This window comes from Sciurus carolinensis, chromosome 4 (assembly GCF_902686445.1).
Source record: "Sciurus carolinensis chromosome 4, mSciCar1.2, whole genome shotgun sequence".
NCBI lineage: Eukaryota > Metazoa > Chordata > Mammalia > Rodentia > Sciuridae > Sciurus > Sciurus carolinensis.
Window position 1 is genome coordinate 88,886,439 of NC_062216.1, and position 25,917 is coordinate 88,912,355.

At 35.5% G+C, this 25,917-nt stretch overlaps 1 protein-coding gene across 1 annotated transcript in view; it reads right to left on the reverse strand.

The window, feature by feature from the left end:
* The window catches only part of C2cd5 (C2 calcium dependent domain containing 5), a 91,694-nt gene extending 66,013 nt beyond the window's left edge, over positions 1-25,681 (reverse strand). The window contains 7 exon segments of the mRNA XM_047548727.1: positions 2,437-2,635; positions 6,318-6,473; positions 7,758-7,853; positions 10,953-11,124; positions 15,028-15,114; positions 25,220-25,338; positions 25,500-25,681. Of these exon segments, the coding sequence (XP_047404683.1) occupies positions 2,437-2,635; positions 6,318-6,473; positions 7,758-7,853; positions 10,953-11,124; positions 15,028-15,114; positions 25,220-25,309 (800 nt within the window). The 5' untranslated portion in view covers positions 25,310-25,338; positions 25,500-25,681.
* Positions 25,682-25,917: the final 236 nt, after the last annotated feature.

The window sequence follows — 25,917 nt, forward strand, 5'->3', positions numbered from 1 at the left end:
AGTCCAATCCATATATTATACTATCTAATCCACTCAGGAAATCCATTTAATCCACTAAATCAAATCTATACTACCTTTTATCAAATTCCTATCTAGACCCAACAAAGTTATATTATAATTAAATACTAGAATAATTATAATCAGCCAAGTCATAAAATAAGTTTAGAAATAGCACTCAAGCTGTGTCAAGACAATGAAGGCTGGCTGAAATAAAGTTGCCTGAATACAGAGGGTTTTTCTAAATAACATGCCCTAGATAGTAAGATGCTGTTCAGAAAATCCTAATAAAACAACTTAAATTCTTCATTATGTGAATGTTTGACAATTTAAAGAAAATGGCTATGACAAAACTAAAAGAGGAGACTATCTATACAATCCCAGAAGGTTTACATTAAAGGATCTCTTCCTGAATGCAAGTGAAACATATTCCAGGTCCCTTTGAGCAGGGTAGGTAAAATTAGAGAATAGCAAGTGGAGATAATCAGGTCTTCACTTAAATTTGCTATGGAATGAAGAGGGGAAATTCTAAATCCCTCAAAAAGTTACACCTGACATCCAACTCCACCTATAGCAGCTGATAGTCCATGTTTTTCCAGAACATTTTAGCAACTAAACTCTTCAGTTTATTTTTTAAAATTATTTCACTTGTCAATGTGTTTCCAAATAAAATTAGGTATTATGCAATTTTATGTTTCCTTTTATGAATAAAATTTAATCCAAATGACTAAAGGCCAGCAAAAAGGACAAGGTTAAACAAACAGAATATGCTTAAGATAAAATGTCATTTTAAAAAAAGGTCATAATTTTTTTTTTTAAAGACTGTGATTGTTTTCCATTCAACCTCCCTTAAATACTGATGAACTGGGAAATGATTTGGGTTTTCTGACTACAGAATTTTGACACCCTGACAATCTGGAACAGGAGTCAGTAAACTGTAGCCTGCAAGCCAAATCCATCTGCCATCTGTTTTGTAAATAAAATTTTACAGCCACACCAATTAGTCTGCATATTGTCTATGACTGCTATGGTAACAGTGGAGTCATACAGTAGCATTAGCAAAAACTAAAATTATTTATGTCTTATGGGGTGATTTACTGAAAAGGTTTACCAATCCTCAATCTAGAAGTATCTCTAAAGCAGTGCTCCTCAATGAAAGTACTATTGGCATTTAGGATGGAACAAGTTTTTGTAGTTAAGAGTTGTTCCGTGCTGTGTCAGTATCTCTGTTCCCCAATAGAATCTACTAACCTAATCATTATGACAGAAAAATCCTGTTTCAAATCACTTATCCAAAACAACAATTTCAGGTTTCAGATTTTTTTTCAGATTTTGGAATATTTACACACTTTACTCAATGAGCAGCCTATTCTGAAAATCCAAAATCCAAAATCTGAAATATTTGAGTGCCAACACTCAAAAACTTTTGAATTTTGGAGTACTTTGAATTTCCAATTTTTTAATTAGCAATGTTCAATATGTAACACCACCAAGCTGGGAATCTCTGCCTTTGACACAAACAAGGACACATAGACTAAATCCTGCCAAAGGAACTATCACATATAGTTTCTAGAAAAAAAAAAATTTATGAGTCTAACCTCTTAGATAGGGGACAGGCAAACTCATGGGTTTTAAATATTATTTATTATTATTATTTATTATTTTGGTAAATAAAGACAGAGACTCTATTGTCAATGCCTGAACTATTTTGTATCTGGCCTTTGAAAGAAAAATTTGCCAAGCCAAGCACAGTGGAATGCACCTGTAATCCAAGTTCCTCAGAAGGCTGAGGCAAGAGGATAGCTTAAGCAAAGGAGTTCAAAGTCAGCTTGGGCAACATAGTACCCGCCCCCCATATTAAAAAAAAAAAAAAATAGCAGTGGGGAGGACAGGGACATGTAGGGGAAGGTAAGGAGTCGAGGAGGAAGAAGGGAGGTAAAGAAGGAAGGAGATTTACCAACCTTGGCCTTACACAGACCCCAGTATTCCTATTCAATTATTTTATTTTAATAAACTGCCTGGCCTCTGTAGACACTTGAGTTGAGACTCCTGCACAAGCCAATCCTTGCTCCTCTCTATACTGTGTTGCCAATAACAAACATAATTGTACCACAGTATTCAGGGTTTCAAATATTCCCTAAAAATAAAAATTCCACACGTTGCAGGAATATTCATTTTAAACTTTACATATATAATGTCTAAAGATGTAGAATGGTTAAAGTTTACACTACTTCATGTTTTATATTATAAATAAAATACTAGGATTATGTAAATATGTTTAAGCAGAAGTTTGACCTATCTCTGCTAAGGAAAATCATAGAAGGAAAAAAAAAAAAATACACATCGAACAATGCTACTAAAATGTTGTAAAGCAAATGAAAATGTAGAGGTAAGAAATAAAAATCTCCGTTAAGAACAATTGCATTAATTCATACTTACTCCTTCATTTCTTTAGATGGGGAATTACATGCAGGAAGGAATGCTGCTGGGCTACTTAATTTATCCAGAGTACACGCTGTTCCTATGGCTCGTACCACTAACCCAGACTCGCCCTCCAGATCAAAACACTGTAAGTACCCAACAACTGCATTTCCTCTCATTTCAAGTACTTTCAAGCCAATCTTCCTCTGCAGTTCACCTACCAAAAAAAAAGAAAGAAAAAACTCGTGCTTTGCTTCATATCCCTACAATACATACTATAATGCTAGTTTTTAATAGTGACAAAAAACAAGTTTGAAAACATCACAGATTTTTTTTTTATAGTTCTTTTTTTTTTCTTTTTTTTTTATTGTAAACAAATGGGATACATGTTGTTTCTCTGTTTGTACATGGCGTAAAGGCATACCATTTGCGTAATCATAAATTTACATAGGGTAATGTTGTTTGATTCATTCTGCCATTTTTTCCCTTCCCCCCCTCCCCTCCCACCCTTCCCCTCCATCTATACAGTCCTTCCTTCCTCCATTCCTGCCTCCCTCCCTAAACCCAACTCCAACCCCAACACTAACCCTTCCCACCCCCCATTATGTGTCATCATCCACTTATTAGCGATATCATTCTTCCTTTGGTTTTTTGAGATTGGCTTATCTCACTTAGCATGATATTCTCCAGTTTCATCCATTTGCCTGCAAATGCCATAATTTTATCGTTCTTTATGGCTGAGTAATATTCCATTGTATATATATACCACATTTTCTTTATCCATTCATCAATTGAAGGACATCTAGGTTGGTTCCACAATCTGGCTATTGTGAACTGAGCAGCTATGAACATTGATGTGGCTGTATCTCTGTAATATGCTGATTTTAAGTCCTTTGGGTATAGGCCAAGGAGTGGGATAGCTGGGTCAAATGGTGTTTCCATTCCAAGTTTTCTAAGGAATCTCCACACTGCTTTCCAGAGTGGCTGCACTAATTTGCAGCCCCACCAGCAATGTATGAGTGTACCTTTCTCCCCACATCCTCGCCAACACCTGTTGTTGCTTGTATTCTTGATAATTGCCATTCTAATTGGGGTGAGATGGAATCTTAGGGTGGTTTTGATTTGCATTTCTCTTATTACTAGAGATGTTGAACATTTTTCCATATGTTTGTTGATTGCTTGTATATCTTCTTCTGTGAAGTGTCTATTCATTTCCTTAGCCCATTTGTCAGTTGGATTATTTACATTCTTGGTGTAGAGTTTTTTGAGTTCTTTATAGATTCTGGAGATTAGCGCTCTATCTGAAGTATGATTGGCAAAGATTTTCTCCCACTCTGTAGGCTCTTTCTTTGCATTGCTGATAGTTTCCTTTGCTGAGAGAAAGCTTTTTAGTTTGAATCTATCCCAGTTATTAATTCTTGCTTTTATTTCTTGTGCTATGGGAGTCCTGTTGAGGAAGTCTGGTCCTAAGCCGACATGTTGAAGCTCTGGACCTACTTTTTCTTCTATAAGATGCAAGGTCTCTGGTCTGATTCCGAGATCCTTGATCCATTTTGAGTTTAGTTTCGTGCATGGTGAGAGATATGGGTTTAGTTTCATTCTGTTGCATATGGATTTCCAATTCTCCCAGCACCATTTGTTGAAGAGGCTATCTTTTCTCCATTGCATATTTTTGGCCCCTTTGTCTAGTATAAGAAAATTGTATTTTTTGGGTTTGTGTCCGTGTCCTCTATTCTGTACCATTGATCCACCTTTCTATTTTGGTACCAATACCATGCCGTTTTTGTTACTATTGCTTTGTAGTAGAGTTGAAGATCTGGTATTGCGATACCCCCTGCTTCACTCTTTCTGCCAAGGATTGCTTTAGCTATTCTGGGTTTTTTATTCTTCCAGATGAATTTCATAATTGCTTGCTCTATTTCTGTAAGGTACATCTTTGGGATTTTAATTGGAATTGCATTGAATCTGTATAGCACTTTTGGTAGTATGGCCATTTTGACAATATTAATTCTTCCTATCCAAGAACATGGGAGATCTTTCCATCTTCTAAGGTTTTCTTGAATTTCTTTCTTTAGTGTTCTGTAGTTCTCATTGTAGAGGTCTTTCACCTCTTTTGTGAGATTGATTCCCAAATACTTTATTTTTTTCGAAGCTATTGTGAATGGGGTAGTTTTCCTGATTTCTCTTTCTGAAGATTCATCGCTTATATATAAAAATGCCTTAGATTTATGTGCGTTGATCTATGAAGCCAATATTACCCTGATTCCTAAACCAGACAGAGACACATGGAGGAAAGAAAATTTCAGACCAATATCCTTAATGAACATCGACGCAAAAATTCTCAACAAAATTTTAGCAAATCGCATACAAAAACATATTAAAAAGATAGTGCACCATGATCAAGTGGGTTTCATCCCAGGGATGCAAGGTTGGTTCAACATCAGGAAATCAATAAATGTCATTCACCATATCAATAGACTTAAAGTCAAGAATCACATGATTATTTCGATAGATGCAGAAAAAGCATTTGATAAAATACAGCACCCCTTCATGCTCAAAACACTAGAAAAAATAGGGATAATGGGAACATTCCTTAACATTGTAAAGGCCATCTACGCTAAACCCATGGCTAATATCATTCTAAATGGTGAAAAACTGAAAGCATTCCCTCTAAAAACTGGAACAAGGCAGGGATGCCCTCTTTCACCACTTCTATTCAATATCGTCCTTGAAACTCTAGCCAGAGCAATTAGACAGACCAAAGAAATTAAAGGGATACGAATAGGAAAAGAAGAACTCAAACTATCCCTATTTGCTGATGATATGATGGTATACTTTGAGGAACCAGGAAATTCCACCAGAAAACTTTTAGATCTCATACGTGAATTCAGTAAAGTAGCGGGATATAACATCACAGATTTTTAGAACTTGACGGGAACTTAAAAGATTATCTGGTCTACCTTCCTACTTTCAGGTAGATGAGACATTATGCCAGTTCACTCATTCATGTACCTCATTTACCAAACCTTTTTTTTTTTTGGTTCTGTGCTATGTGCTTAGCATTCTTCCCTTCCACAAAGTGCTAGAGATGCTTGGGTGAACAGTAAAGATAAAGTTCCAAATCTAGTGAAACTTACATTGGTGGGATAAAAAGATAATTAAACAAGTAAACAAAAATAAATATTATACAGAGAATATGTAAGTATAAATAGAATATAGAATATAGAACATAATTCTATTATAATTATGTTACAGAATATGATATAATTCTATTATAATATAACTGTTACAGAGCAAACTATGTTACAGAATACAGACATAATGCACATTTATTAAATATAACATTTATTCTTGTTTGTGTGAATATATATTCAAGCATATATATATATATATATATATATATATATATATATATATAAATGCAAATTTCAGGTAATAAATGAGTTCTCCAAAGAAAAATAAAGAAAGGTAATGGGATAAGAGTGGCAAAGGAAGTTCTAGGGGAGGCTGAGGGAGCGATACAACAAATTCTCAGGAAAGGACTATGAAAAGGTAACATTTGAATCTAGAGTATTAAAGAGAGGGATGAGAGATTTGCCTAAGTTCTGACAGTAAACCAATCCTAGAGGAAAGAAAACCAGAATCCTGTTTCCTGCTCTGTACTTCTTTCTGAACCTCCTTACTCAGGATTCTTTGCACCCACTACACCACTTCATAAACACAATTTCCTTTCACTACCTAGTTTACTATAAGCTTCTGGTTCAGATTTCCACTTATTAAAAATGTTCAGTAGGATGGGGTCAGGAGTAGGGAATCAGTCACTTAAAATCCAAGGACTTCATCATAAAAGGGAAGCAAAAACTCACTGTTAATCAATAATGAAGTTACTTTATTTGTACCTGACATTAAAGAAATGAGTCTCTGTCTGGCCTCATTTGATGCCCTTGGTGTACGAATTCGATCAATCCATTGATATTCTGGGTCTTCATTGACTACAAGTTCTTCTACAAATCCATGAATTATCACAGCTCTGTAGCACTTTGGAATAGACGTTGCTATTAAAACAAATTATCTATTAGAGCTTCTGTTTATCACAAGGTAAAAATGAATTTTAAAAAATGCATGTCAAAGTTCTTATCCTTTGGATATACAAGAACAGCTTTTACTATGATAATTTCTATGTAATTATGTAATTACTAAATGTAATTATAATGCTCTCAACTAAACAGTCCTCTAAGACCCATTTTTATCTTACATATAACTATTCTCTCATGAGACACCTCACTTCTTCATGTAAGCCTGATAAATATAAATTGTATTTTTACAATTAGAGAACACCTATAGACCTAGGCCTGGTGGTTGCATGCCTATAGTCCCAGCTATTTGGTAAGGTAAGAGGATTGCCAAGTTCAAGGTAACTTTGGGCAACTTAGCTGATTATTAAGACAAATAGAAAGTAGATATTGAATATTAACTATCTGAAATTTTTCAGAGCCCCTGGCAAAAATTCTTCTGTATACCACACATTGCAGTCTCAAAAATTAAACCATTACTTTTTTTTTTTTTTTTTTTTTGAGGGGTGGTACTGGGGATTGAACTCACAGCCTTGTGCTTGCAAGGCAAGCACTCTACCTACTGAGCTATATCCCAAGCCCCCAAACCATTACTTTTTGACATAACCTAAAGAGTCATACAGCCCCACAGTTTCTAATAATCCATGGTCATACAGTCAACTGTCCAATGTCACTGCTTTACTTAATAGTCTTGTTTAATATAACGTGCTCATTTAAGATTCAAATAAAAATGTCATTGAATTTACATAAGAGCTGGTCAGATTCGAAAGGATAGAATCTTAGAATATCTACATCAAACTAGTATCTTAAAACAGACATTCATGTATCAAAGATAATCAACTACTTTGGGGTCTTAACCCTACTAATAAGAATTAGCCATGAGCTGTCCAAATCTGCCCACGTCAGACTCATATTTCATGGAGTTCTTGGGGCTTCATACCCACAGAAACCTACGTAGTATGGGTTAGCACCATAGTATTTGGCTAAAATGTTCTGCTCCTATCTTTCAGTGACATACACCACAATAAAATATCACTGGATTTTTCTAACAAAAATTTCAATAAACTTGTAAAAGTTAAATAACATTTACTCTTAAATAAATAGCCAGAGAGCTACAGTAATCGTTTCTGGAAAGTTAATTATTTTTTCTTTGGCATTAAAACCAAAGTATACCATTTTTTATTAGCCTTCTGAAATATTAATTGAATATTTCTATATTTAAAAATCATTAAATTTCCTGTTAAATAAGACAATATGTATACTTACTGCAAAAGAATTTGACTCCACATGATGACTGTCTAAATCTATTTAAATCATTGAAGAGGTCTACTTTGACAACTACATTGATTTCTCCACGGATACCTACATATTTAAAAGGAAAATCACATTTATACCTTAAAAAAATAGTGTACAATTAAATAATGAAGCCAACAGATGCAATTAATGATTTCAAAATAATGTATAAATTATAATAATAATGTTAATTTTGTCTCCTAATTACTTTCATTATCAGTGGTTTTCTCCTCGTGTTTTCTGAAGCAGAACACATATGTACAAGAATGAATAATTTTCACTATTACCAGAAGTCTCTATTTGAACCAAGACTAAATGGAACCAAATCTCATTTAAATTGATGATGATGACAACAATGATAATGATAGTGGTGATAACATTTGCTGAGTACTGACAGATGACACACTAAATGTTTTTTCATATAGTATCTCACTGTACTCACATCAACCCAAAAAGGTAATTTGTGTAGGAGTACCATACTTTTTTACAGAGGAATAAATATGTAACTAATAAAAATTAAATAATTTATGCAGTGTCATTAGCTAGTTAGTGAAAGATGCCAGGATTAAGTAAGACCTTTATGATTCCAGAGTGTATACTCCTAATGCTTAATGCAAGATTATAATTTAATACAAGTTTTATTCATTTCAATTAATATAATTTCAAATAAGCTAACTAAAAAATTCTAAGAATATGAGATTGATCAAATTATTCTATGTGAATGTACAAATATGGCATAATGAATCCCACTACAATTATATAATAGTGGGTGTGGTGTATAATTAAAATACACCAATTTAAAAAATTCCAAAAATAAGGGTTTTCAGGACATTCTCTAATAAAAAAAAAGAATGATCCAGCCCTTAAGTCTAAATATTTACTAAATATGTTCACTTGACTACTGCAACTTCATGTTAAATTCACATTTATGGCAGATGGCCTTCTAAGGAAAGTAATTTACTAATTCAGCTACTGAAATCATAAGATTGTATTTTTAACAAAAAGCCCATAGACATATTTAACCACCTATAATAAACAATATTTAATAGTAAAGGTTGGGAAATGTATTCATTTATACAGTTATTTACTGCCTTTAATCCAAGCCCAGATTAATATTTCAGCATCTTTTGCTTATTTATTTATTTCATTTTGACCATGGGGACTTGCTCTGTTGTCTCGACTAGTCTCAAACTCCTAGGTGAAAGAGATCCTTCTGCGTCAAACTCCTAAGGAGCTGAAACTAAAGGCTCATGCCACCAATACCTGGCAGTATATTTTCTTAATGGTAACATAAAATGTGACTGCATTTCCTGTTTATAAAGATTAAATAGATAGATAGGTAGATAGACAGAAATAAAACAGAAAATAAGGGGAAAATTCTAAAAAAAGGCAAGAAGAAAAATAAGAATTACAATCCAGAAAAGTAACTATCTGGGGATTAACATGTGATCATGTATTCTGCCAATTTCTCCAATGATATCACATAAATGCAATTCTTTGGGTTCTAAACAACCTTGAGATCACCATATAATGCTTTATAACATGTATTTTGTAATCCATAATACATCATGCACATTTGCTACACGGTACTCTGAAAACGTAGTCTTTCTTTTCTGGCTGTATAACTCAGGGTTTATATATGCCCTTATTCATTTATTCACTCATTCATTTTGCAATGCTAAGGATCACTTAGGAATCAAATAGAGGGCTGTATACATGCTAGGCAAGCATTCTACCACTGACCCACATCTACAGCACCCAATTTATTTAAATTAATCCTGTTTTTTAATTTGTTCATTTTAATTGTTAGTAATAGAATATAATCAATGTCACAATAAATATACTTAAACATACACCTCAGTAAATATTTTACTTTATTATAAACATCTTATTTATTCCTATCAATAAAACTGCTGTTAGAAATGAAAAAAAAAAAAAAACAAAAAACAAAAAACGGCAGGACGATAGATGCAAAGAGAAATATCAGTTCTTAACAGTTCTATTCACTACTCTAAGATGACATATATATTTAGACTAGCACTTCTCAACTTTTTAGTTTCAGGACTCCTTTACAATCTTAAACCTGATTGAGGAACTCAAAGAAAAAAATTCTTTGAGCTTATATGAGCTTATATGCTCATATCTATCAATAATTACCATATTAGAATTTTAAATTGGCAATTAAAAATACTTAGTACTTCTTTATAATAAACTGATTTAAATTAACATAAGCAACCTTTTCTAAAAGTATATTTTCAAACAATAAAATTTAGTACTAAAACTGTTAAATATTTACCTATAATTTACTTAATGAAACACAAATTCTCATTTCTGCTCTGCATTCAATGTCAAAAAACTTCCAGAAAACTCCACTGTACACTTGTAAGAAAGTGAGAATGAAAGTAGTGAATATATATGAATATTTTGCTAAAAACAGTTCTTAACTCACAGACCCTGCGAAAGCATTTTTGGGAGCCTTCATTATTCCGAGAGCACACTTTGAAAACCCTGCTTTAACAACAAAAAACTTTAGAATTTGTAAGCAAATATTATCAGTTTGAAAATGTGTTTTAGAAACATAGAGTACCAGCATGATTAATTTTTTTGGAAGTGTTAGAAATCAAACCCAGGGCCTAATGCATGCTAGATAAGCACTCTATCATTAAGTTACATCCCAGAACCTCAAGATATTTTTAAATAATGTATTTACTTACCTTGTTGTACAAATTGTGCAAGCTTTATTTTAATTTATGATCAGAGAAGTAACAATTCTACGAACAATATTTTACAATTACTTTTTTACTTGTCTATTTTTAAAAAGGCATTTTGTAAGATATACATTTTAACACTATCAATTGTGGCATGAAAGTCTTTAAGAATAAATACAAGGGCTGGGGTTGTGGTTCAGTGGTAGAGTGCTCAGCACCACATAAAACAAAATGAATAAAATAAAGATATTGTGTCCATCTACAACTTAAAAAACAATTTAAAAAAAAGAGTAAATTGTGGGCTGGGGTTGTAGCTCAGTGGTAGAGCGCTTGCTTCACACATGTGAGGCACTGGGTTCAATCCTCAGCACCACATAAAAAAATAAAAATAAAGTTAAAAAAAAAAAGAATAAATACAAAAGATTAATTTCATGATTTTTCTTAAATTATTATTCCTTACCATGTATGGTATCATAAATTGGAAACCATCCTGAGATGACTGTTGCAGCCTCACTGTACAGTAAAGGATCGATATCAATGTACACTTTACCAATGGCGTCATTTGCACTGTAAGTATCATGGTCAAGAACTGTGATCTGTAGAGGTTCATCTTGTAAATCTTCATCATCCACCTAAAATTAAATCTTATTTTAGTATTTTGACTATCACAAATGAATATATATGCTAAATTAAAACAATGACTTGTTTTTTTCAGTACTGAGGAACGACCCCAGGGGGCTATCTACCACTGGGTTTATGTATCTAGTCCTTTTTCAAATGTTCTGAGACAAGGGGTCTGGGGTTGTAGCTCAGTGGTAGAGTGCTCACCTAGCATGTGTGAAGCACTGGATTTGATCCTTAGCACCACATAAAAATAAATAAAATAAAGTTATTGTATCCACCTACAACTACAAAAATATTTTTAAAAAATGTTCTGAGACAAGGCTGGCTTTGAACTTGAAATCCTCCTGCCTCAGCCTCCTGAGTTGCTTAGATTACAAATGTGCGCCATTGTGCCTGGCTAAAATGTCTTACTTCTGAAAAACAACAGATTTCTAAGCGCGAAGATAAAAAAAGATTAGTACACACATAAAAACGGTGTGATTTTAAGGATTAGGGATTAGGGTTATAGTTCAGTGGTAGAGTGCTTGGCTAGCATGTGCTAGGCCCTGAGTCCAACCCCTAGTACCAAAACAAACAAACAAAGTGCTTGCTCAGCTCAAAGGGTGTTAACTCACTGGTCCCTCCAGTACTCCCCATTACTCTTATCTCCTTTCACCAGCCTGGAACACTGGGAAGATCCCTGGAACTCCAGCTGCTAACTTAGAACGTGAAGTGACCCTGAATCACTTTGAAGACAAGCCAAAGTAGGTATACACAATGGTGTTCTATTCAGCCAGAAGAATTAAATCATGTCATTTGAAGAAAAATGGATGGAATTTGACAGCATTATGTTAGGTGAAATAAGCCAAACCCAGAAAATCAATGGTCATATGTTTTTCTCACATACATGGAAGCTGAAGAGGAAAAGGGGTGGTGGGACACGGGGGACACAGGGGACTCTCATGAAAAGACACGGAAGACCAGTAGAGGAAAGGGGACCAGGGCAGGGAAAGTAGAGGTATACTGGAGAGTAAAACTGACCAAATTATATTGTTATATTGTGTACATACACAAATAGGTAAGAACAAATCCCACTCTTATGTACAATTATCATGCACCAATAAACAATATGAAAAGTAATTAAAGACAAGCTACATGATTCTCATGTATGGATGATGAAGAAAAGACAAAAGGGGTCTTGAATCCAAAACATCTACATGATGTTATACTGTCTCAAAATTTCTTTTATATGAGAGAAATTTTGCTTTGTTTAAGATAGTTGAGAGTTCAAAACATATATAAATGAAAAATAGTTTAAAAAGAACTTTAAACTAACATCAACTATAAACACAAAGTTCAAGCACATTCTTGACACCATATATGCTATTAAGTAGAAGCACCAGTCAAAATAACAATTTAAATTGTAAAGAAAATGGCTGGTAACAGTTTCTAAAAACATTAATATTTTTAAACACCCTTACTTCAGAAAACTACAAATACAAACACACACACTTTTCTTTTTTCTTTTTTTTTTTTGAGACAGGGTCTTGATTACCCAGGAGAGCCTCAAACACACAAACCTCCCATCTCAGCTCATCAGTAGCTGAGATTACAGGAGGTAATCATAGCACCTGGCTATTTTTATGTTTTAAAACAAGCTGCTGAAGTATTCCTTAGCCTTAAAAATTAACAGTATTAGATCATCAACAAAATGAAATGCTATTTTATAAAATGATAATTTCCTATCATCACAAAAACTAACACATGAAGCCTTCCTCCTCCTAGCTTTCCAATAACAATGTAATTAATTAACCAAGAATATTTGTTTTTAACCATTTCTAGGTTATGAGAAAGGAGGAAGTCTCAAAATAAATCTACATAAGTATTCAAATGTTTCTCTAGGGCAAGAAAGATGTACCTTATTATACTAACTCCATATGAAATCATGTAAGCAAGTTTCTCTGCTCATTTTCTCTGACTTTTATAGTCCACATTTTACCTTAATAATGCAGTTTAAAATGGCACAGATTTAAAATGCATGCAACACTGCATCTTTCAAAATATAAAATGGAATTTTGAAAATAATCAAAAAGAAAATCTGTACATATCCACAAAAGAAAATGCAGAATCAAAACAGTTCATGACAAAGAAAAAAAAAAATCAACTAAACACATAAAGAAAAAGTTGGAGGTTTACTTCTTGATGTCAAAACGTAGCTCCAATAATCAAAACAATATGGTAATGATATTGGGACAGACATATAGATCAATGCAATAGTACCCATACTTCTATGTCCAACTGATTAAATTTGTCTCAAAGGTAAAGTTGAAAACAGTTTATAAAAATTTACTACTTCTGGACCAGTTATCCAGACATCATGGAACTCCATTTTTAAAAGGGCTGGAGTTAATGGGAACTAGAACTTATCTTACTTAGAAAGATTCATCTGGCTGGAAATCTTTGGGTAAAAGCTGAGAAATGAGGAATAATAGTTTTACAACTGCATCCTTTTGGTATATAGCTGGGATAGTCAAGTTACCCTTCACCACCCCCACTGAAACACAGCCACCCTCACCAACCCTCAGCCACCCCACCATCTCATACACGGCCTTTTCCATTGATTTCTGAGAAGGATAGGAAAAGTTTCTTCAACAAACAATTTTGAAACAATTGGACTTCTATGTACACAAGAATGAAGCTGGCCTTTTACCTCAAACCATTATAAAATGAACTCAGAATGGATCAACAACCTATGTATAAGAGCTAAAACCATGAAACTCTTAGGAAAGAAACACAGGGAATGGATTAGGGAAACATGAGCAATAACAGCAAAAAAAAAATGTATCGGACTTCATCAAAATAAAAAACTTTTATACAAATGATAGTGTCAAGAAAGTAAAAAAACAACCTACTACATGGGAGAAAACATTTACAAGCTGTATACCTGCTAAGGAGTTAATATTTAGTATAGAGCGAACTTCTCTATACTAACAACAAAAATAAAAATAACTCAATTAAAAAATAAACAGCAGTAGGGGCTGGGCATCATGGCACATACCTGTAATCCCAATAACCTATATGAGGCTGAGGCAAGAGAATCCCAAGTTCGAGGCCAGCCTATACAAATTAATGAGACTCTATCTCAAAATTAAAAATTAAAAAAGAGTTGGGGATATAGCTCAGTGGTACAGCACTTGGTATGCACAAAGCCCTGGGTTTAATCTCCAGCAGTGCAAAAAAATAAATAAACAAAATGTGGTCTACAAATACATGAAATATTAGCCAAAAAAAATAATTTCTGCTACCTGCCACAATGTGAATGAACCTTGAAAACATTAGGAAATAAAAGAATCAAATAAAAAGGGACAACTATTATATGATTCCACTTAAATGAAGAGTCTAGCATGAGAAAATTCAAATAAATAGAAAATAGATCACTAGTTACCAAAGTCTGGGGAAAAGGAAATAGGGAGTTATTGCTTAGTATGTACAGAATTCCTATATAGAGTATAAAAATATTTTGGAAATAGTGGTGGAGGTTGTACAGTACTGGGCCTGTAATTAATGCTACTGAATTATACACTTAAAAATGGTTAAAATGGCACAAAAAAAAAATTCCATACATTGTTCTTTAGTGCTTCCTGGAATATGCTAAACTCCAAAAAAAAAACAGTAATAATAATAATAATAATAATAATAATAATAAAATACCCTTTAAGGTTTTTTTTTCACCAGCATTATCAGATACTATATTTTCTTAAGGTAATGTAGTTTTTGAAAAACTCAGTATATCCAGTGAAGCAGAAATGAAACATTCTTACATTGTAGAAAAGCTACTATGCCTGAAATAAAAGATATTCTTATCATCCCTAAAGGAAAAGAGTCACTTCAAAAAAATACACACAAAAGACACAGACATTTTGAAAACTTACCTCAAATTTAAACCATTCTGAGTTCCACTGAGGATTGAGTGACTTGAGGTATACATCTGTTTTAAAGGTGGTATTACCAAATTTTACCTAAAAACAAACAAGAAGTCATTCAAATATAAATATCAGAAATGTGAATAAAAGTAAATGTCAGCCAAGCAAGGGGAGAAGAATTAATCACAAAGGGGGAAAAAGGCTAACTATCCCCTAAGACAAAAGTAAAAAGGTCTGATCTGACCAGGAGCTTGCAGAATACACCTAATTTCCACAGCTCCACTTAAACCAGCTCCACAGGGAAATTAAAAACGGAGATTATGGACATGGAGGAAGGGGTTAGTATGGCCACTAAAGATGCTCAGATGAAAGAGGAAAGTCCTGAACTGACTGCTCAGTGGTAAAGCAGTTGCCGAGCATGAATAAGGCCCTCACCTCAAACAGAAGGAAAGTCTTAATTTCCTTGTATTCTCTAACTTCCCCGTATTTGTTATTTTTTAATCCCTTATCTGTACACACACAGTGATAAGCAATAAACTATTATGGTTTATGTTCCTATCTTCAGGGACAAGGAAAGGTGTTGGGTGAGGAGACTATCATTTCATAGACAATCGTGGTAAACACTGAATCACAAAGACCCAAAAATAAGTAAATAAGGAATGAAGAAGGAAAAAAGTAAGGTAAATCCCTGGGATTTACTTCCAATAAAGAATGGTGATTGTGAAACCTCAGACTGGATTTGGAAGTGGTCAAGAAGCCCAAGAGTTAAAACAGCTAAACAACTACTTCTTCACTTGCCTCCCTTTTCTATATTTGATCTCTTCAAACTCTTTCCCTGATTCTTTCAGTTAACACCATCAACTATTTTTCCTAACATAAAATACACTAAGGATTATTCACTTTATCACAGCAGTTTGGCACACTGTATATACTTCGTAAATGCTGGTTCATCAGGTAAAAATTATAATAATCTGTGCTACTGGTTGGTCCAAAAAATTTCCAAAAGCAAAATATCTAAAACTGCAGATATTTTTCTTCTCTATTTCTCTAGTTATTTTATCATTTAGTTTGAATTATCATGATACCAACAATTTGGTACAGAAGCAGTTTGATTAGAGGTAGCAAAAATTTAAAATGAGTACATAAAAAATAGCAGTTTCTTGCATGGTAAAGAATATCATGAAGCCAAAGACAAAAAAGAGCATGTTGCAGTGGCACACACCTATAATCCCAGCATCTTGAGGCCAGGGAAGAAGGATCACAAATTCAAGACCAATCTTGGCAACTTAGCCAGGGTTTGTCTCAAAAATTAAAAATAAAAAGAACTGAGGGCTCGAGATGTAGCTCAGTGGTAAAGCGCCCCTGGGTTCAATTCCTAGGAAATAGTCTCAGTTCCCTCTCCTGACAAAAATAAGATAACCAACCTCATTGTAGAGAAATGCAAATTAAAACATTTTTACTAAGGTTGGCAAAGATCAAATGATTTGAAAACAATGATGAGGTACTCTCACACTTTGCTGATATGAGAATAATTTAGAAGTCTGTACAGAAAGCAGTTTAACAATATACACCAAAATTTTAAATGCCCATGTCTTTTACGCTACCAGTTCTATTTCTTGGTATTCATTACACAGAGATGCATAATATATATCAGCATTACAGTAGCAAAAGATTGGAAACAAACTAAATATTCATCAATTTGAAACTGATTAAGCTAACCACAGCAAGGCCACAAAATGCAGGTCTAAATAGAAGAATGAAACATCTCCTATACATTGATAAGGAACAGAAGTCAAAATAAAATGGGGCTGGGGTTGTAGCTAGCTCAATGGTAGGCTGCTTGTGTAGCATGCACAAGGCCCTAGATTCAATCCCCAACACAGCAAAAAATAAAATAAAACAAACAAACAACAACAAAAAAAACTTTATACTGCAAAATAGTGCATATGGCACTCTTTGGGGAGAAAAAAAATGAAAAATGTTAAGGCATACAGAGTATTTTTAGAAAGATACACAAGAAAAGTTAACAATGGCCATTAGAAAGAGAAGAATGGGTTGGTTAAAGTAAAGGCAGTGAAAATGAAGGTTGACCCATTTTGTACCCTCTGAATTATGAACCGTAAATATGTATTACCTATTTTTTAAATGTATCATTTTAAAATTCAAAACACTGGAAATTAAAAACTCAAATGGAGTAACTTTATTTCAATCCCATTATATAATTCTGGATTAATTTGCAGGAATTTAGAGAAGTACTTCCACATAAATCCCCCTCCCCCAAAATATTAAAACCTAAATAGTCATTCAACAGGAAAGTGACTAAATAAATCATATGAATCCCTACTAAAGAATGGAGTTGATTATATATAGTCATGGGAAGATACAAATGACAGAAAAATAAAACAAACAAAAATATATAAAGTATAATCACATCTGTTTCTAAAAAGATGATGTGCATATAAAAGTAATTTTTTTTAAAAGGAGAGGAGGGGCCAGGCACGGTGGTGCATGCCTATAATCCCAGGGGTTCCAGAAGCTGAGGCGGGAGGACCTCAAGTTTGAAGACAGCCTCAGCAACTTAGCAAGGCCCTAAGCAACTCAGCAAAACCCTGTCTCAAAATAAAATATAAAAAGGGCTGGGGATGTGGCTCAGTGGCTAAGTGCCCCTGAGTTCAATTCCTGGTACAAAAATAAATAAATAAAGGAGAGGAGGGAAAGTAGATGAACCACAAGCCAAAAAAGGAACAGCAATTCTCTCTGAAGAAAGGACTGATAGAGTATAAAGAATACAGTACATGTAGTGAGAAAGAAATAAGGATTTCCAAATCATATTTCTGAGAATTCAAATCTTTCTTAATGGGAAGTATATGAATATATAAATATAAATATAAAATATGCATTACATATTTTTTTCTTTTCAAATCACAATGTTAACAAAATGAAGCTTAACAGGAGAAAAGACACTTGGGAAGAAGTTTTTGATTACTCACTAATCTAATTTTTATTATATTTCAATATTCAAAGCATAAAGGAAATACATCTCCAAACGTATAATTTTTCATTTTTTTAATCTCAACTTAGAATTTTTCAACTTTACAATGGTGCAAAAGCATACCCAAACAACTATTCTGCTTTTCACTTTTGGTATGGCATTCAATATTATTACATGAGATATTCAACACTTTACCATAAAATAGGCTTTTTGTTAGATTTTGCCCACCTATAGGCTAATGAAGGTATCTGAATACATTTAAGGTAAGCTAGATGAAGGTACAATGTTTGGTAATTGGTTTTTTTGTTGTTTTGTTTTGTGGTGCTGAGGACTGAACCTGGGTCTTGCATGTGTGCCCCACTACTGAGCTGCATTCCCAGCCCTGATATTCAGTTGTGTAGGTACATTAAATACATACTTTTAATTTATAATACTGTCAATTCACCATGGGTTTGTTGAGATATGATCCCATCAAAAATCAAGGAACATCTTACACATTTTAGTTAGATAAATGATTGTTTTTTTAGTTAGATAAATGATTGTTAATTTACTTAAAACTGCTTTATTTGAAGTAAAATGCTGTTAGGATTATAAAACCATTGAAATGCTAAATACACTTAAGGGTTTTGACTCACCAAAAAGCACCTAGTGTTTTAAGTTACAAGTTCAGCATTATCTTTTGTTCCCCACCACAAGCTCAGGTATATTGCACTTTTTTTACAACAATGCATTCTAAATTAAGATCTGATAGATCCCAAACTGCATTAAACAAACAAAAACACAAAATTTCAAAAAAAGGAAAAATGCTAGAGTAGGCACTCTGCCAACACTGTGATGATTTCTCTTCTAGTAAAGAAGAATCACAGTTCATTCAGCCTTATTCAATTCAAAGGTATTTTATTATTCAGCAATTAAATGCCTTACAACTGTTAAAGAACATCAGGAATTTTAATGGAGATTCCCCTAGTAAAGTAAGGCATTCTCTTTTCCCACTCATTAGCTAAATTACCTTGAGAAAGTTATTTAACCTGTTATTTAAATCTACTTTCTCCTCTGAAAAGCTGGGCTGCTGGGAGCATTACATGAGATAATGCATTTAGAGAACTAGCAAAATGTTTGAAACATAGAAAATATTCATTAAATATTAATTTCTTTTCCGCCAAGTATTCCTTCAAAAGCTCCTAGATAAACAGAAAATGACAATGTAGTTTAGCCAAACAGTTTGTATCACACACATTAATAGAGATGTATTTCATTAATACTTCCCTTGTTCAGAACCACATTTTACTCTTTCTAGAGATTTCTGCAAGAATCATCTTTAATGTAGCTCAGTTGTTGGAGCACTTGCCTAGCATGCATGAGCACTGGGTTGGATCCTCAGCACCACATAAAAACAAATAAAGATATAAAAAATTAAAAAAGAAAAGATGTTTAAAAAAAAAAAAAAAGATTCATCTTTAGGTACTACTCGGTCTTCACTGGCTCCCTAAACTTCTCACATTCATAAAGAGTAGAAATTCTCAACCAACCAGTACTAGTACTTAATCAGTTACTCAAGTAACTTGGTTAAACCAGAGAAACATTAAAAAATAAAAAAGCCAGGTGCAGTGGCACACACCTGTAATCCCAGTGGTTTGGGAGGCTGAGGTACGAGGATGGCAAGTTCAAAGCCAGCCTCAGCAACCCAGCCTCAGCAACCCAGCAAGACCCTGTATTAAAATGGAAAACAAAAAGGGCTGTGGTTGTAGCTCAGTGGTTAAGTGCCCCTGGGTTCAATTCCCAGTACCAAATAATAATAATATAATAAAATTATAATATAAGCTGTAAAAATTTTAATATAAAATATGTAAACATTCATTCCTGCCTTTTAATGCAATACAAAGGTCTCTGAGTACAGGTTCACTGTTTAGATTTCTGTATCTTCTTTTTTTTTTTGCATAAACCATATTCGTGTCATCTGTGCTTTCTGGTTTGGGTTTATAAAGTGGCAGAATTTAAAATCACTTGTAAAAACAAAGAATAAAGTATCCTATATTTTTCACAATCTTTTCTCCACCTAATGCAAGAACAATTTTTATAGATTATTTCCCTAAGTCTTATTAACTGAATTCCACCAATTTATACAAGGTTCAAATTAATTACAATTAACAAATACAGTCGACATAAGCAGATCTGGGAACAAACACAACCGCCTCTGGGTAAAGTATTTCAGCCAACTTATGGGGCACACTCTCTGTAGAGAAGTCTTAAGATATGGGGGGTATCTAAGAATATGCTTGATGGAAAGCATGCAGAGCACTGGGGACTGCAATGAGCCAGTCAATGGAAGTTGGCTAAGAGACCTTCTATTCCAGCTTCTTACTCTATCAGACTACTCAGCAATCATGTATTCCCCTTACCTTTTATTTCTACTTCCATTTGACAAAACCCTTCCTTCAATTACATGTTCTCTGATCCTCCTTTTGCTTTTACCAGGCTTGTCCTATTCACCTAAAAATGCTCCTTTTTCTCTCTGCCTATGGAAATTTTACCAACCTACAGTCCCAGCATAAAGATTTTTAATAACTAGCTAGGCCTGGTAATATATTCCTGTAGCCTGGAAGACTGAGGAAGGAGAATCACTTAAGGCCAGGAGTTTAAGACCAGCCTGGGCAACAAAGGAAGATCTCTTCTTCAAAAAAAAAAAAAAAAAAAAAACAAGGCAGAGGGAGCGGGGAAGAGAATAAGAGCATCTAGGCTTCATTATCTCCCTTTCCTATGAGCTTATATTACTTACAGCCTATATTACACAGTTTATCCCCTTATTATGTGGTAATCCTCTTTTATCCCCTTTTTCCTGCTTTAATTTTCCCCTTTCTGCTGGATTATTCCTATTAGCACACAAATATGTTCCAGTATTTTCTAACCTATGTTTTAACTAAAAACTACATACTTAGGAACCACAGTATTTTTTCCTCCTCCCTTTTTGAAGCAGTTGCCTGCTCCTGCTATTTCTACTTCCTCACTTCTCAGTTCTAAGTTATTACAGTATGGGCTTCATCCTCATCAAGTCTCATCAAGATCAATAACAATCCTATATTGTCCAATCCAATGATTTCTATGATTTGACTTCTCAGTGCCATCTGACAGATGAGGCTTCATTATCTCCCTTTCCTATGAGCTTATATACTCATGACAGATGAGGGCTTCTTCTTTCTAGAAACTTCCTCTGGCCTTCTAGGACTTTCTTTCCTTATTTTTCTTCCCCCACCCCCACACACTGGCCAATGGCCTACAAGCTCAGCTTCCTTTCTCTAGTCATCCTCTAATACACTTCTTGATGTCATATTTTTTCAAAGATCCACCTCACTTCTCTCTTCCCCTAAGTTAGAGGTTTGCCAAATGGGAAAGAATCAACTTCTAAGAAAGCTTTAGAAATCTAGCAGTGGTTTAGAGGAAAACAGTAGTAGTTAATGAGAAAGAGCTAGAGATATGAGGGATCCTGCAATACAAAAATCCCATCAATGAAGACCTATCACATGTCATGACATTCAAATGTCTCACCGGATATACACATTACTAAGAAACCTACCTAGAACCTAACACAGTTTTATAGACCAAAATATAGTGAAAGGAACTAAAGTGATCTTATAATCAAGAGACAACTCTGGTTCTTCCTCATGAATTGAATATTTTAGAAAATCAGATAACCAATGGCAATGAAGATATATGAGATGCCAAAACTACACCTCTGCCTCACTCTGTGAAGGGCAGTCATAGTCATTTGATTTTACACATAGGCGAAGCACTTCCCAGCCAATGTTCCAGCTCTATTTTCTCCACATGGCTCACTCTCACCATCTAGCATACTGTATCTTTTCTTATTTATGAACTACCTCCTTCCATTAAAAGGTAAGTTCCATAACTAAAGTAGTTTTCACTTTATTTATTCCCCACTACAATGTCTGATGCATACAAGGGCTCAACAAATATCCACTGACTCAATCTGATTACTTCATGTTTTCTACTATGCTTATGGACAAGTATTTATATATTGAAATCATTAAAAATGCCTTTATTTCTCTCTCATATTATGATTAAAGCACTGCATTGATTTTTTATTATGAATATAGTTAAATTATATTAACTATGAAAATCATGCCAGAATATTAAGAGTAGGCTTCAAAATATCTATTATAGTAAGCGGGTGCCAAGTCTCACAAGGTTGAGAAACACTGGCCTCTGTGAACTTTTAACTCAGACCTCTCTTTAGAACATCAGAGTAACAAATCCAGGTGCCTCCTGGAGAGCTGTAATGAAGGTCCTAAAGACAACTCCACTCTAACATGCCCAAATGGAAACTGATTCTCTCCAATCAACCTCTATCATCCCTGTGGCATCTCAGAATATTACCCCACTGACCCCAGAAAGCTAGGAATCATCTTTCAGTCTTTCTTTCCCTGGTCCCTGACTCCAATCTACCAACAAATCCTCTACTCAACTTTCAAAATAGAATTTATTCACTTCTCTCCATTACCAAAATATTACCTTGGCCCTCACCACTTGTTATTTGAACTATTTCAGACTCTCCCAACAAAGTGTCTGCTTCCACCATTTTCCCTTCAATCCATTCTCCATATCACAACACAAAGCTCACTTAACTGCTTCAGATTGATTTTAGAATAAAATTCCAAGCCTGGCATGTGGCATAGGCCTGTAATTGCAGCAAACCTGACCTAGGCAGAAGAATCACAAGTTCAAGGTTAGCCTCTTCAACTTGTCAAGATTCTCTCAAAATAAAAAATAAAAAGAGCTAAGGCTGTGGTAGAGTGCCCTTGGTTCCATCCCCAGTACCACAAGAACAAAAAATAAAATTCCAATTCCTAATCATGGCTACTTGACCAACGTTACAACTTTATCTTACACCCTTCTCCCCTTTACTCACTACATGATTGCCACAAACATGCTCCTCATCTCCTAAAACACACCAATCTCCTCAGTGTCTTCCCTCTACTGAGACTCTCCCTCTCCACTTCTCTTCTGTCCCCACACCTTACCCTTACACACACACACACAAATATACTCCTTGCACAGCTGGCTCCTTCTCATTCAATCAGTCTTTGCTTGCCTGATACTCAACCTGATTTTACTCAACCTTAAGGTAGATGTTCCTCCCTGTTATTCCCTGTTTACTGTTTTCTTTTATGGCATTCATCACAATTTGTAACTAAATATTTAATAATTTCTTTTCCTTTTAAATGTCTGTCTCCCTCACCAAAAATGTCACTCAAAAGCAAAAAGAGTGTGTCTTGTTCACCATCATGTATCAGTTAGACCAGTAACTAGCACAGGGCCTAGCAAATGGCTGACAATCAACAACTATTTATTGAACAAAGGAATTAATGAGTCACCCTTGAAGTTGCCCCCTCCCTCACCAGCAAAATCCAGTTATCAAGGCCTAACTGTCAGAAATATTCCGCAAATCTTTACAAATCTATTCCCATTACCACATATTGCCTTGACAATTTTAACATCTTCTTAACTGCTTTCCCTGCTTCATATCTGTCCAAGTACATCCAGAACCTAACACACGGTGTAGCTCTGTGTCATAGCACTTGTCTAGCTTGAACAAGGCTCTAGGTTCCATCCCCAGCACCATAAATAATAAATAAGTAAATTCAGGCAATCCTAAAAAGAAACAACCTAGTAAAAACACAATCTTTTATTTCCACTGAAAAAGCTCCCCTGGCTTACCCCTGCTTATTTATAAAGAAAAAAACAATAGGAAATGAGGTTTGAGTCCAACCTACTAGTCCAGCCTCAACCCTTCAAACTCACATACCCCTTTTATTTCAGACACAGCTCAAACTAAGATGGTTCCCTGAATAAACCATGTACCACATTCTGTGCCTTTGTGTTCCTTTTTTCTGGTAAAAATCCTGGGTGTCCCTCAAGGCCCAGTTCAACTGTCACTTCAAATGTCACTTCCTTAGATGTCTTCCTAAACTTTCAGAGACGGAATTGTTTCCATATTTGATTTTAACACTCTTCATCTTGCCTGGAGAGGCAGTATTAACATAGTGGTTAGGGGAAATGTGGAGATTTACAAGCTAAGTAATCTTATGCAAAATATTATCATCCCTGGGCCTATAGATAGTTAACTCATCTATAATACAGGATAATAATTAAAAAGTACTTAGCACAGATATGGCAATAATGAAATACAATTCATGTTACCTATTAGTTATTAAAATAAGCTGTGTGGAAATACTATGGTTATCTGTGTATCCCTATGACCTAACATCCAGCCAAGAGCATACAGAAATTTCTCAAATGAATAGGAAGTTAGGATTAAGAATTCCCATGACAGTAGGGATAAACTTCAGCGGCTAGGTTCGAGAACCTTTAAGAAATATAAAAATATTTTATAGTGAGATGAAATCAGGCTGTATATTATCATGTATCTATTAACTTTAAGCATTAATAGCCTAAACGATTATTGCTGTAATCCTCTGGCTCATCATGTCGACTTTTATTACAATATTTTCTTGGCTTCTTTCAGCCTCTGGTTTATTACTTTCCAGGCCGTATGCCTGCACTAATTTGCATGACTTTTAAACTAATCATTAGATTTAAAAAGCAGTTTTGTAATTTAAATCCATAGCACTTAATTGACTTCCTACCTCAAGGCACTAAATTTACTTGAAACAGCTCATCAGACCTACCAGTCTATACAAGAAAGTGTTCCAGTTGTGTTTGGAACTAACATTGAAGGTTCTGAAAATGTCAGGCTAAAGGTGGATACCCTGAACGTAGGACTTGGAATGCCCACAAAGGGTTGTATGTACATTCTCAAGCAGATGTGCATCACACAGGCATGAAATTCATCCCTCCCCTAAAGAAGGACATGCGTGTTTCCGTGGCCGCGCGGCCACGCCTCGGGATCTGCTGACTGGCAGGTGGCCTGTTATGAGTCCAGCCATCAGGGTCACCCGGCATGCAGAGCAGCAAGAACCTCTCCGCGCGGCGGGGCGTACCGCGGGCCCCTGCGAGCCATGCACCCATCACATGGGCTGCCTCGGCGGACATCCCTCCAGGGAGGGCTGGACCAGCACGGCAGAGCGCAGGGCAATGGAAAGAGGAATGGACTGAGGGGTTGGGAGCAGGTGGGTAGATCCTTCACCGGGCTTGGCTTTCTCTGGGTTTTGAGGGGCAAGACCTTGCACCAACCTCCACGAAGGCATCAGTCAGGTCACTAGCACGGTCCATCACTGGCAAATGGCGCCCGGCCACGATTTTCACCTTCAGTTTCCCAGGCATCGTCTCGGCTTCGGCCTCTCCTTGGGCTTCTGCAGAAACAAACAAGAGAGTCTGCGCCGAGCACCGAGCGGGCGGGGGAGGGGCGCTGGCGCGTGTGGAGCGGCGCGCGCCAGCGGGAACGCGCGGGGCAACTGACAGCAGAGGGCGCGCGGGGGCGCGCGCGGATGCCGCGCCGCCGCGCTGCACTCACTGTGGGAGAGAAAAGAGGGTCCTGTCACGCGGACACTGAGGCCTCATTCCGGAGAGGTAGTCAGAGGAAGGGCCCCGGTGGATTCTGCCGTTCTGGTCCCACAGTGCTAGGAAGAGAAGAAGCAAAATCCAGTCAGCATCCCGTTGAGCCTGTGCAGCACCTACATGTGTTTCTTCTGCTACCCACCCTCAAAAAGATGGCGGCTCTCGGGGCGTGGAGGTAACATCGATCTTTCGGCGCTCTGCCCACTTGGCGGAGGAGAGATTAAAATTCGCCTGGAAAAGATTAAGGGGGCGGGACTGTTCTCGAGGAAGCTGGAGGACAGGGAAATGGGTCGAGTCCTGCATCATCCACCGAGTCGCAGCTGTGTGTTGGTGCCGCGCTGCTACCCGGCGGAAAACACCCCATCCTCCAGCGA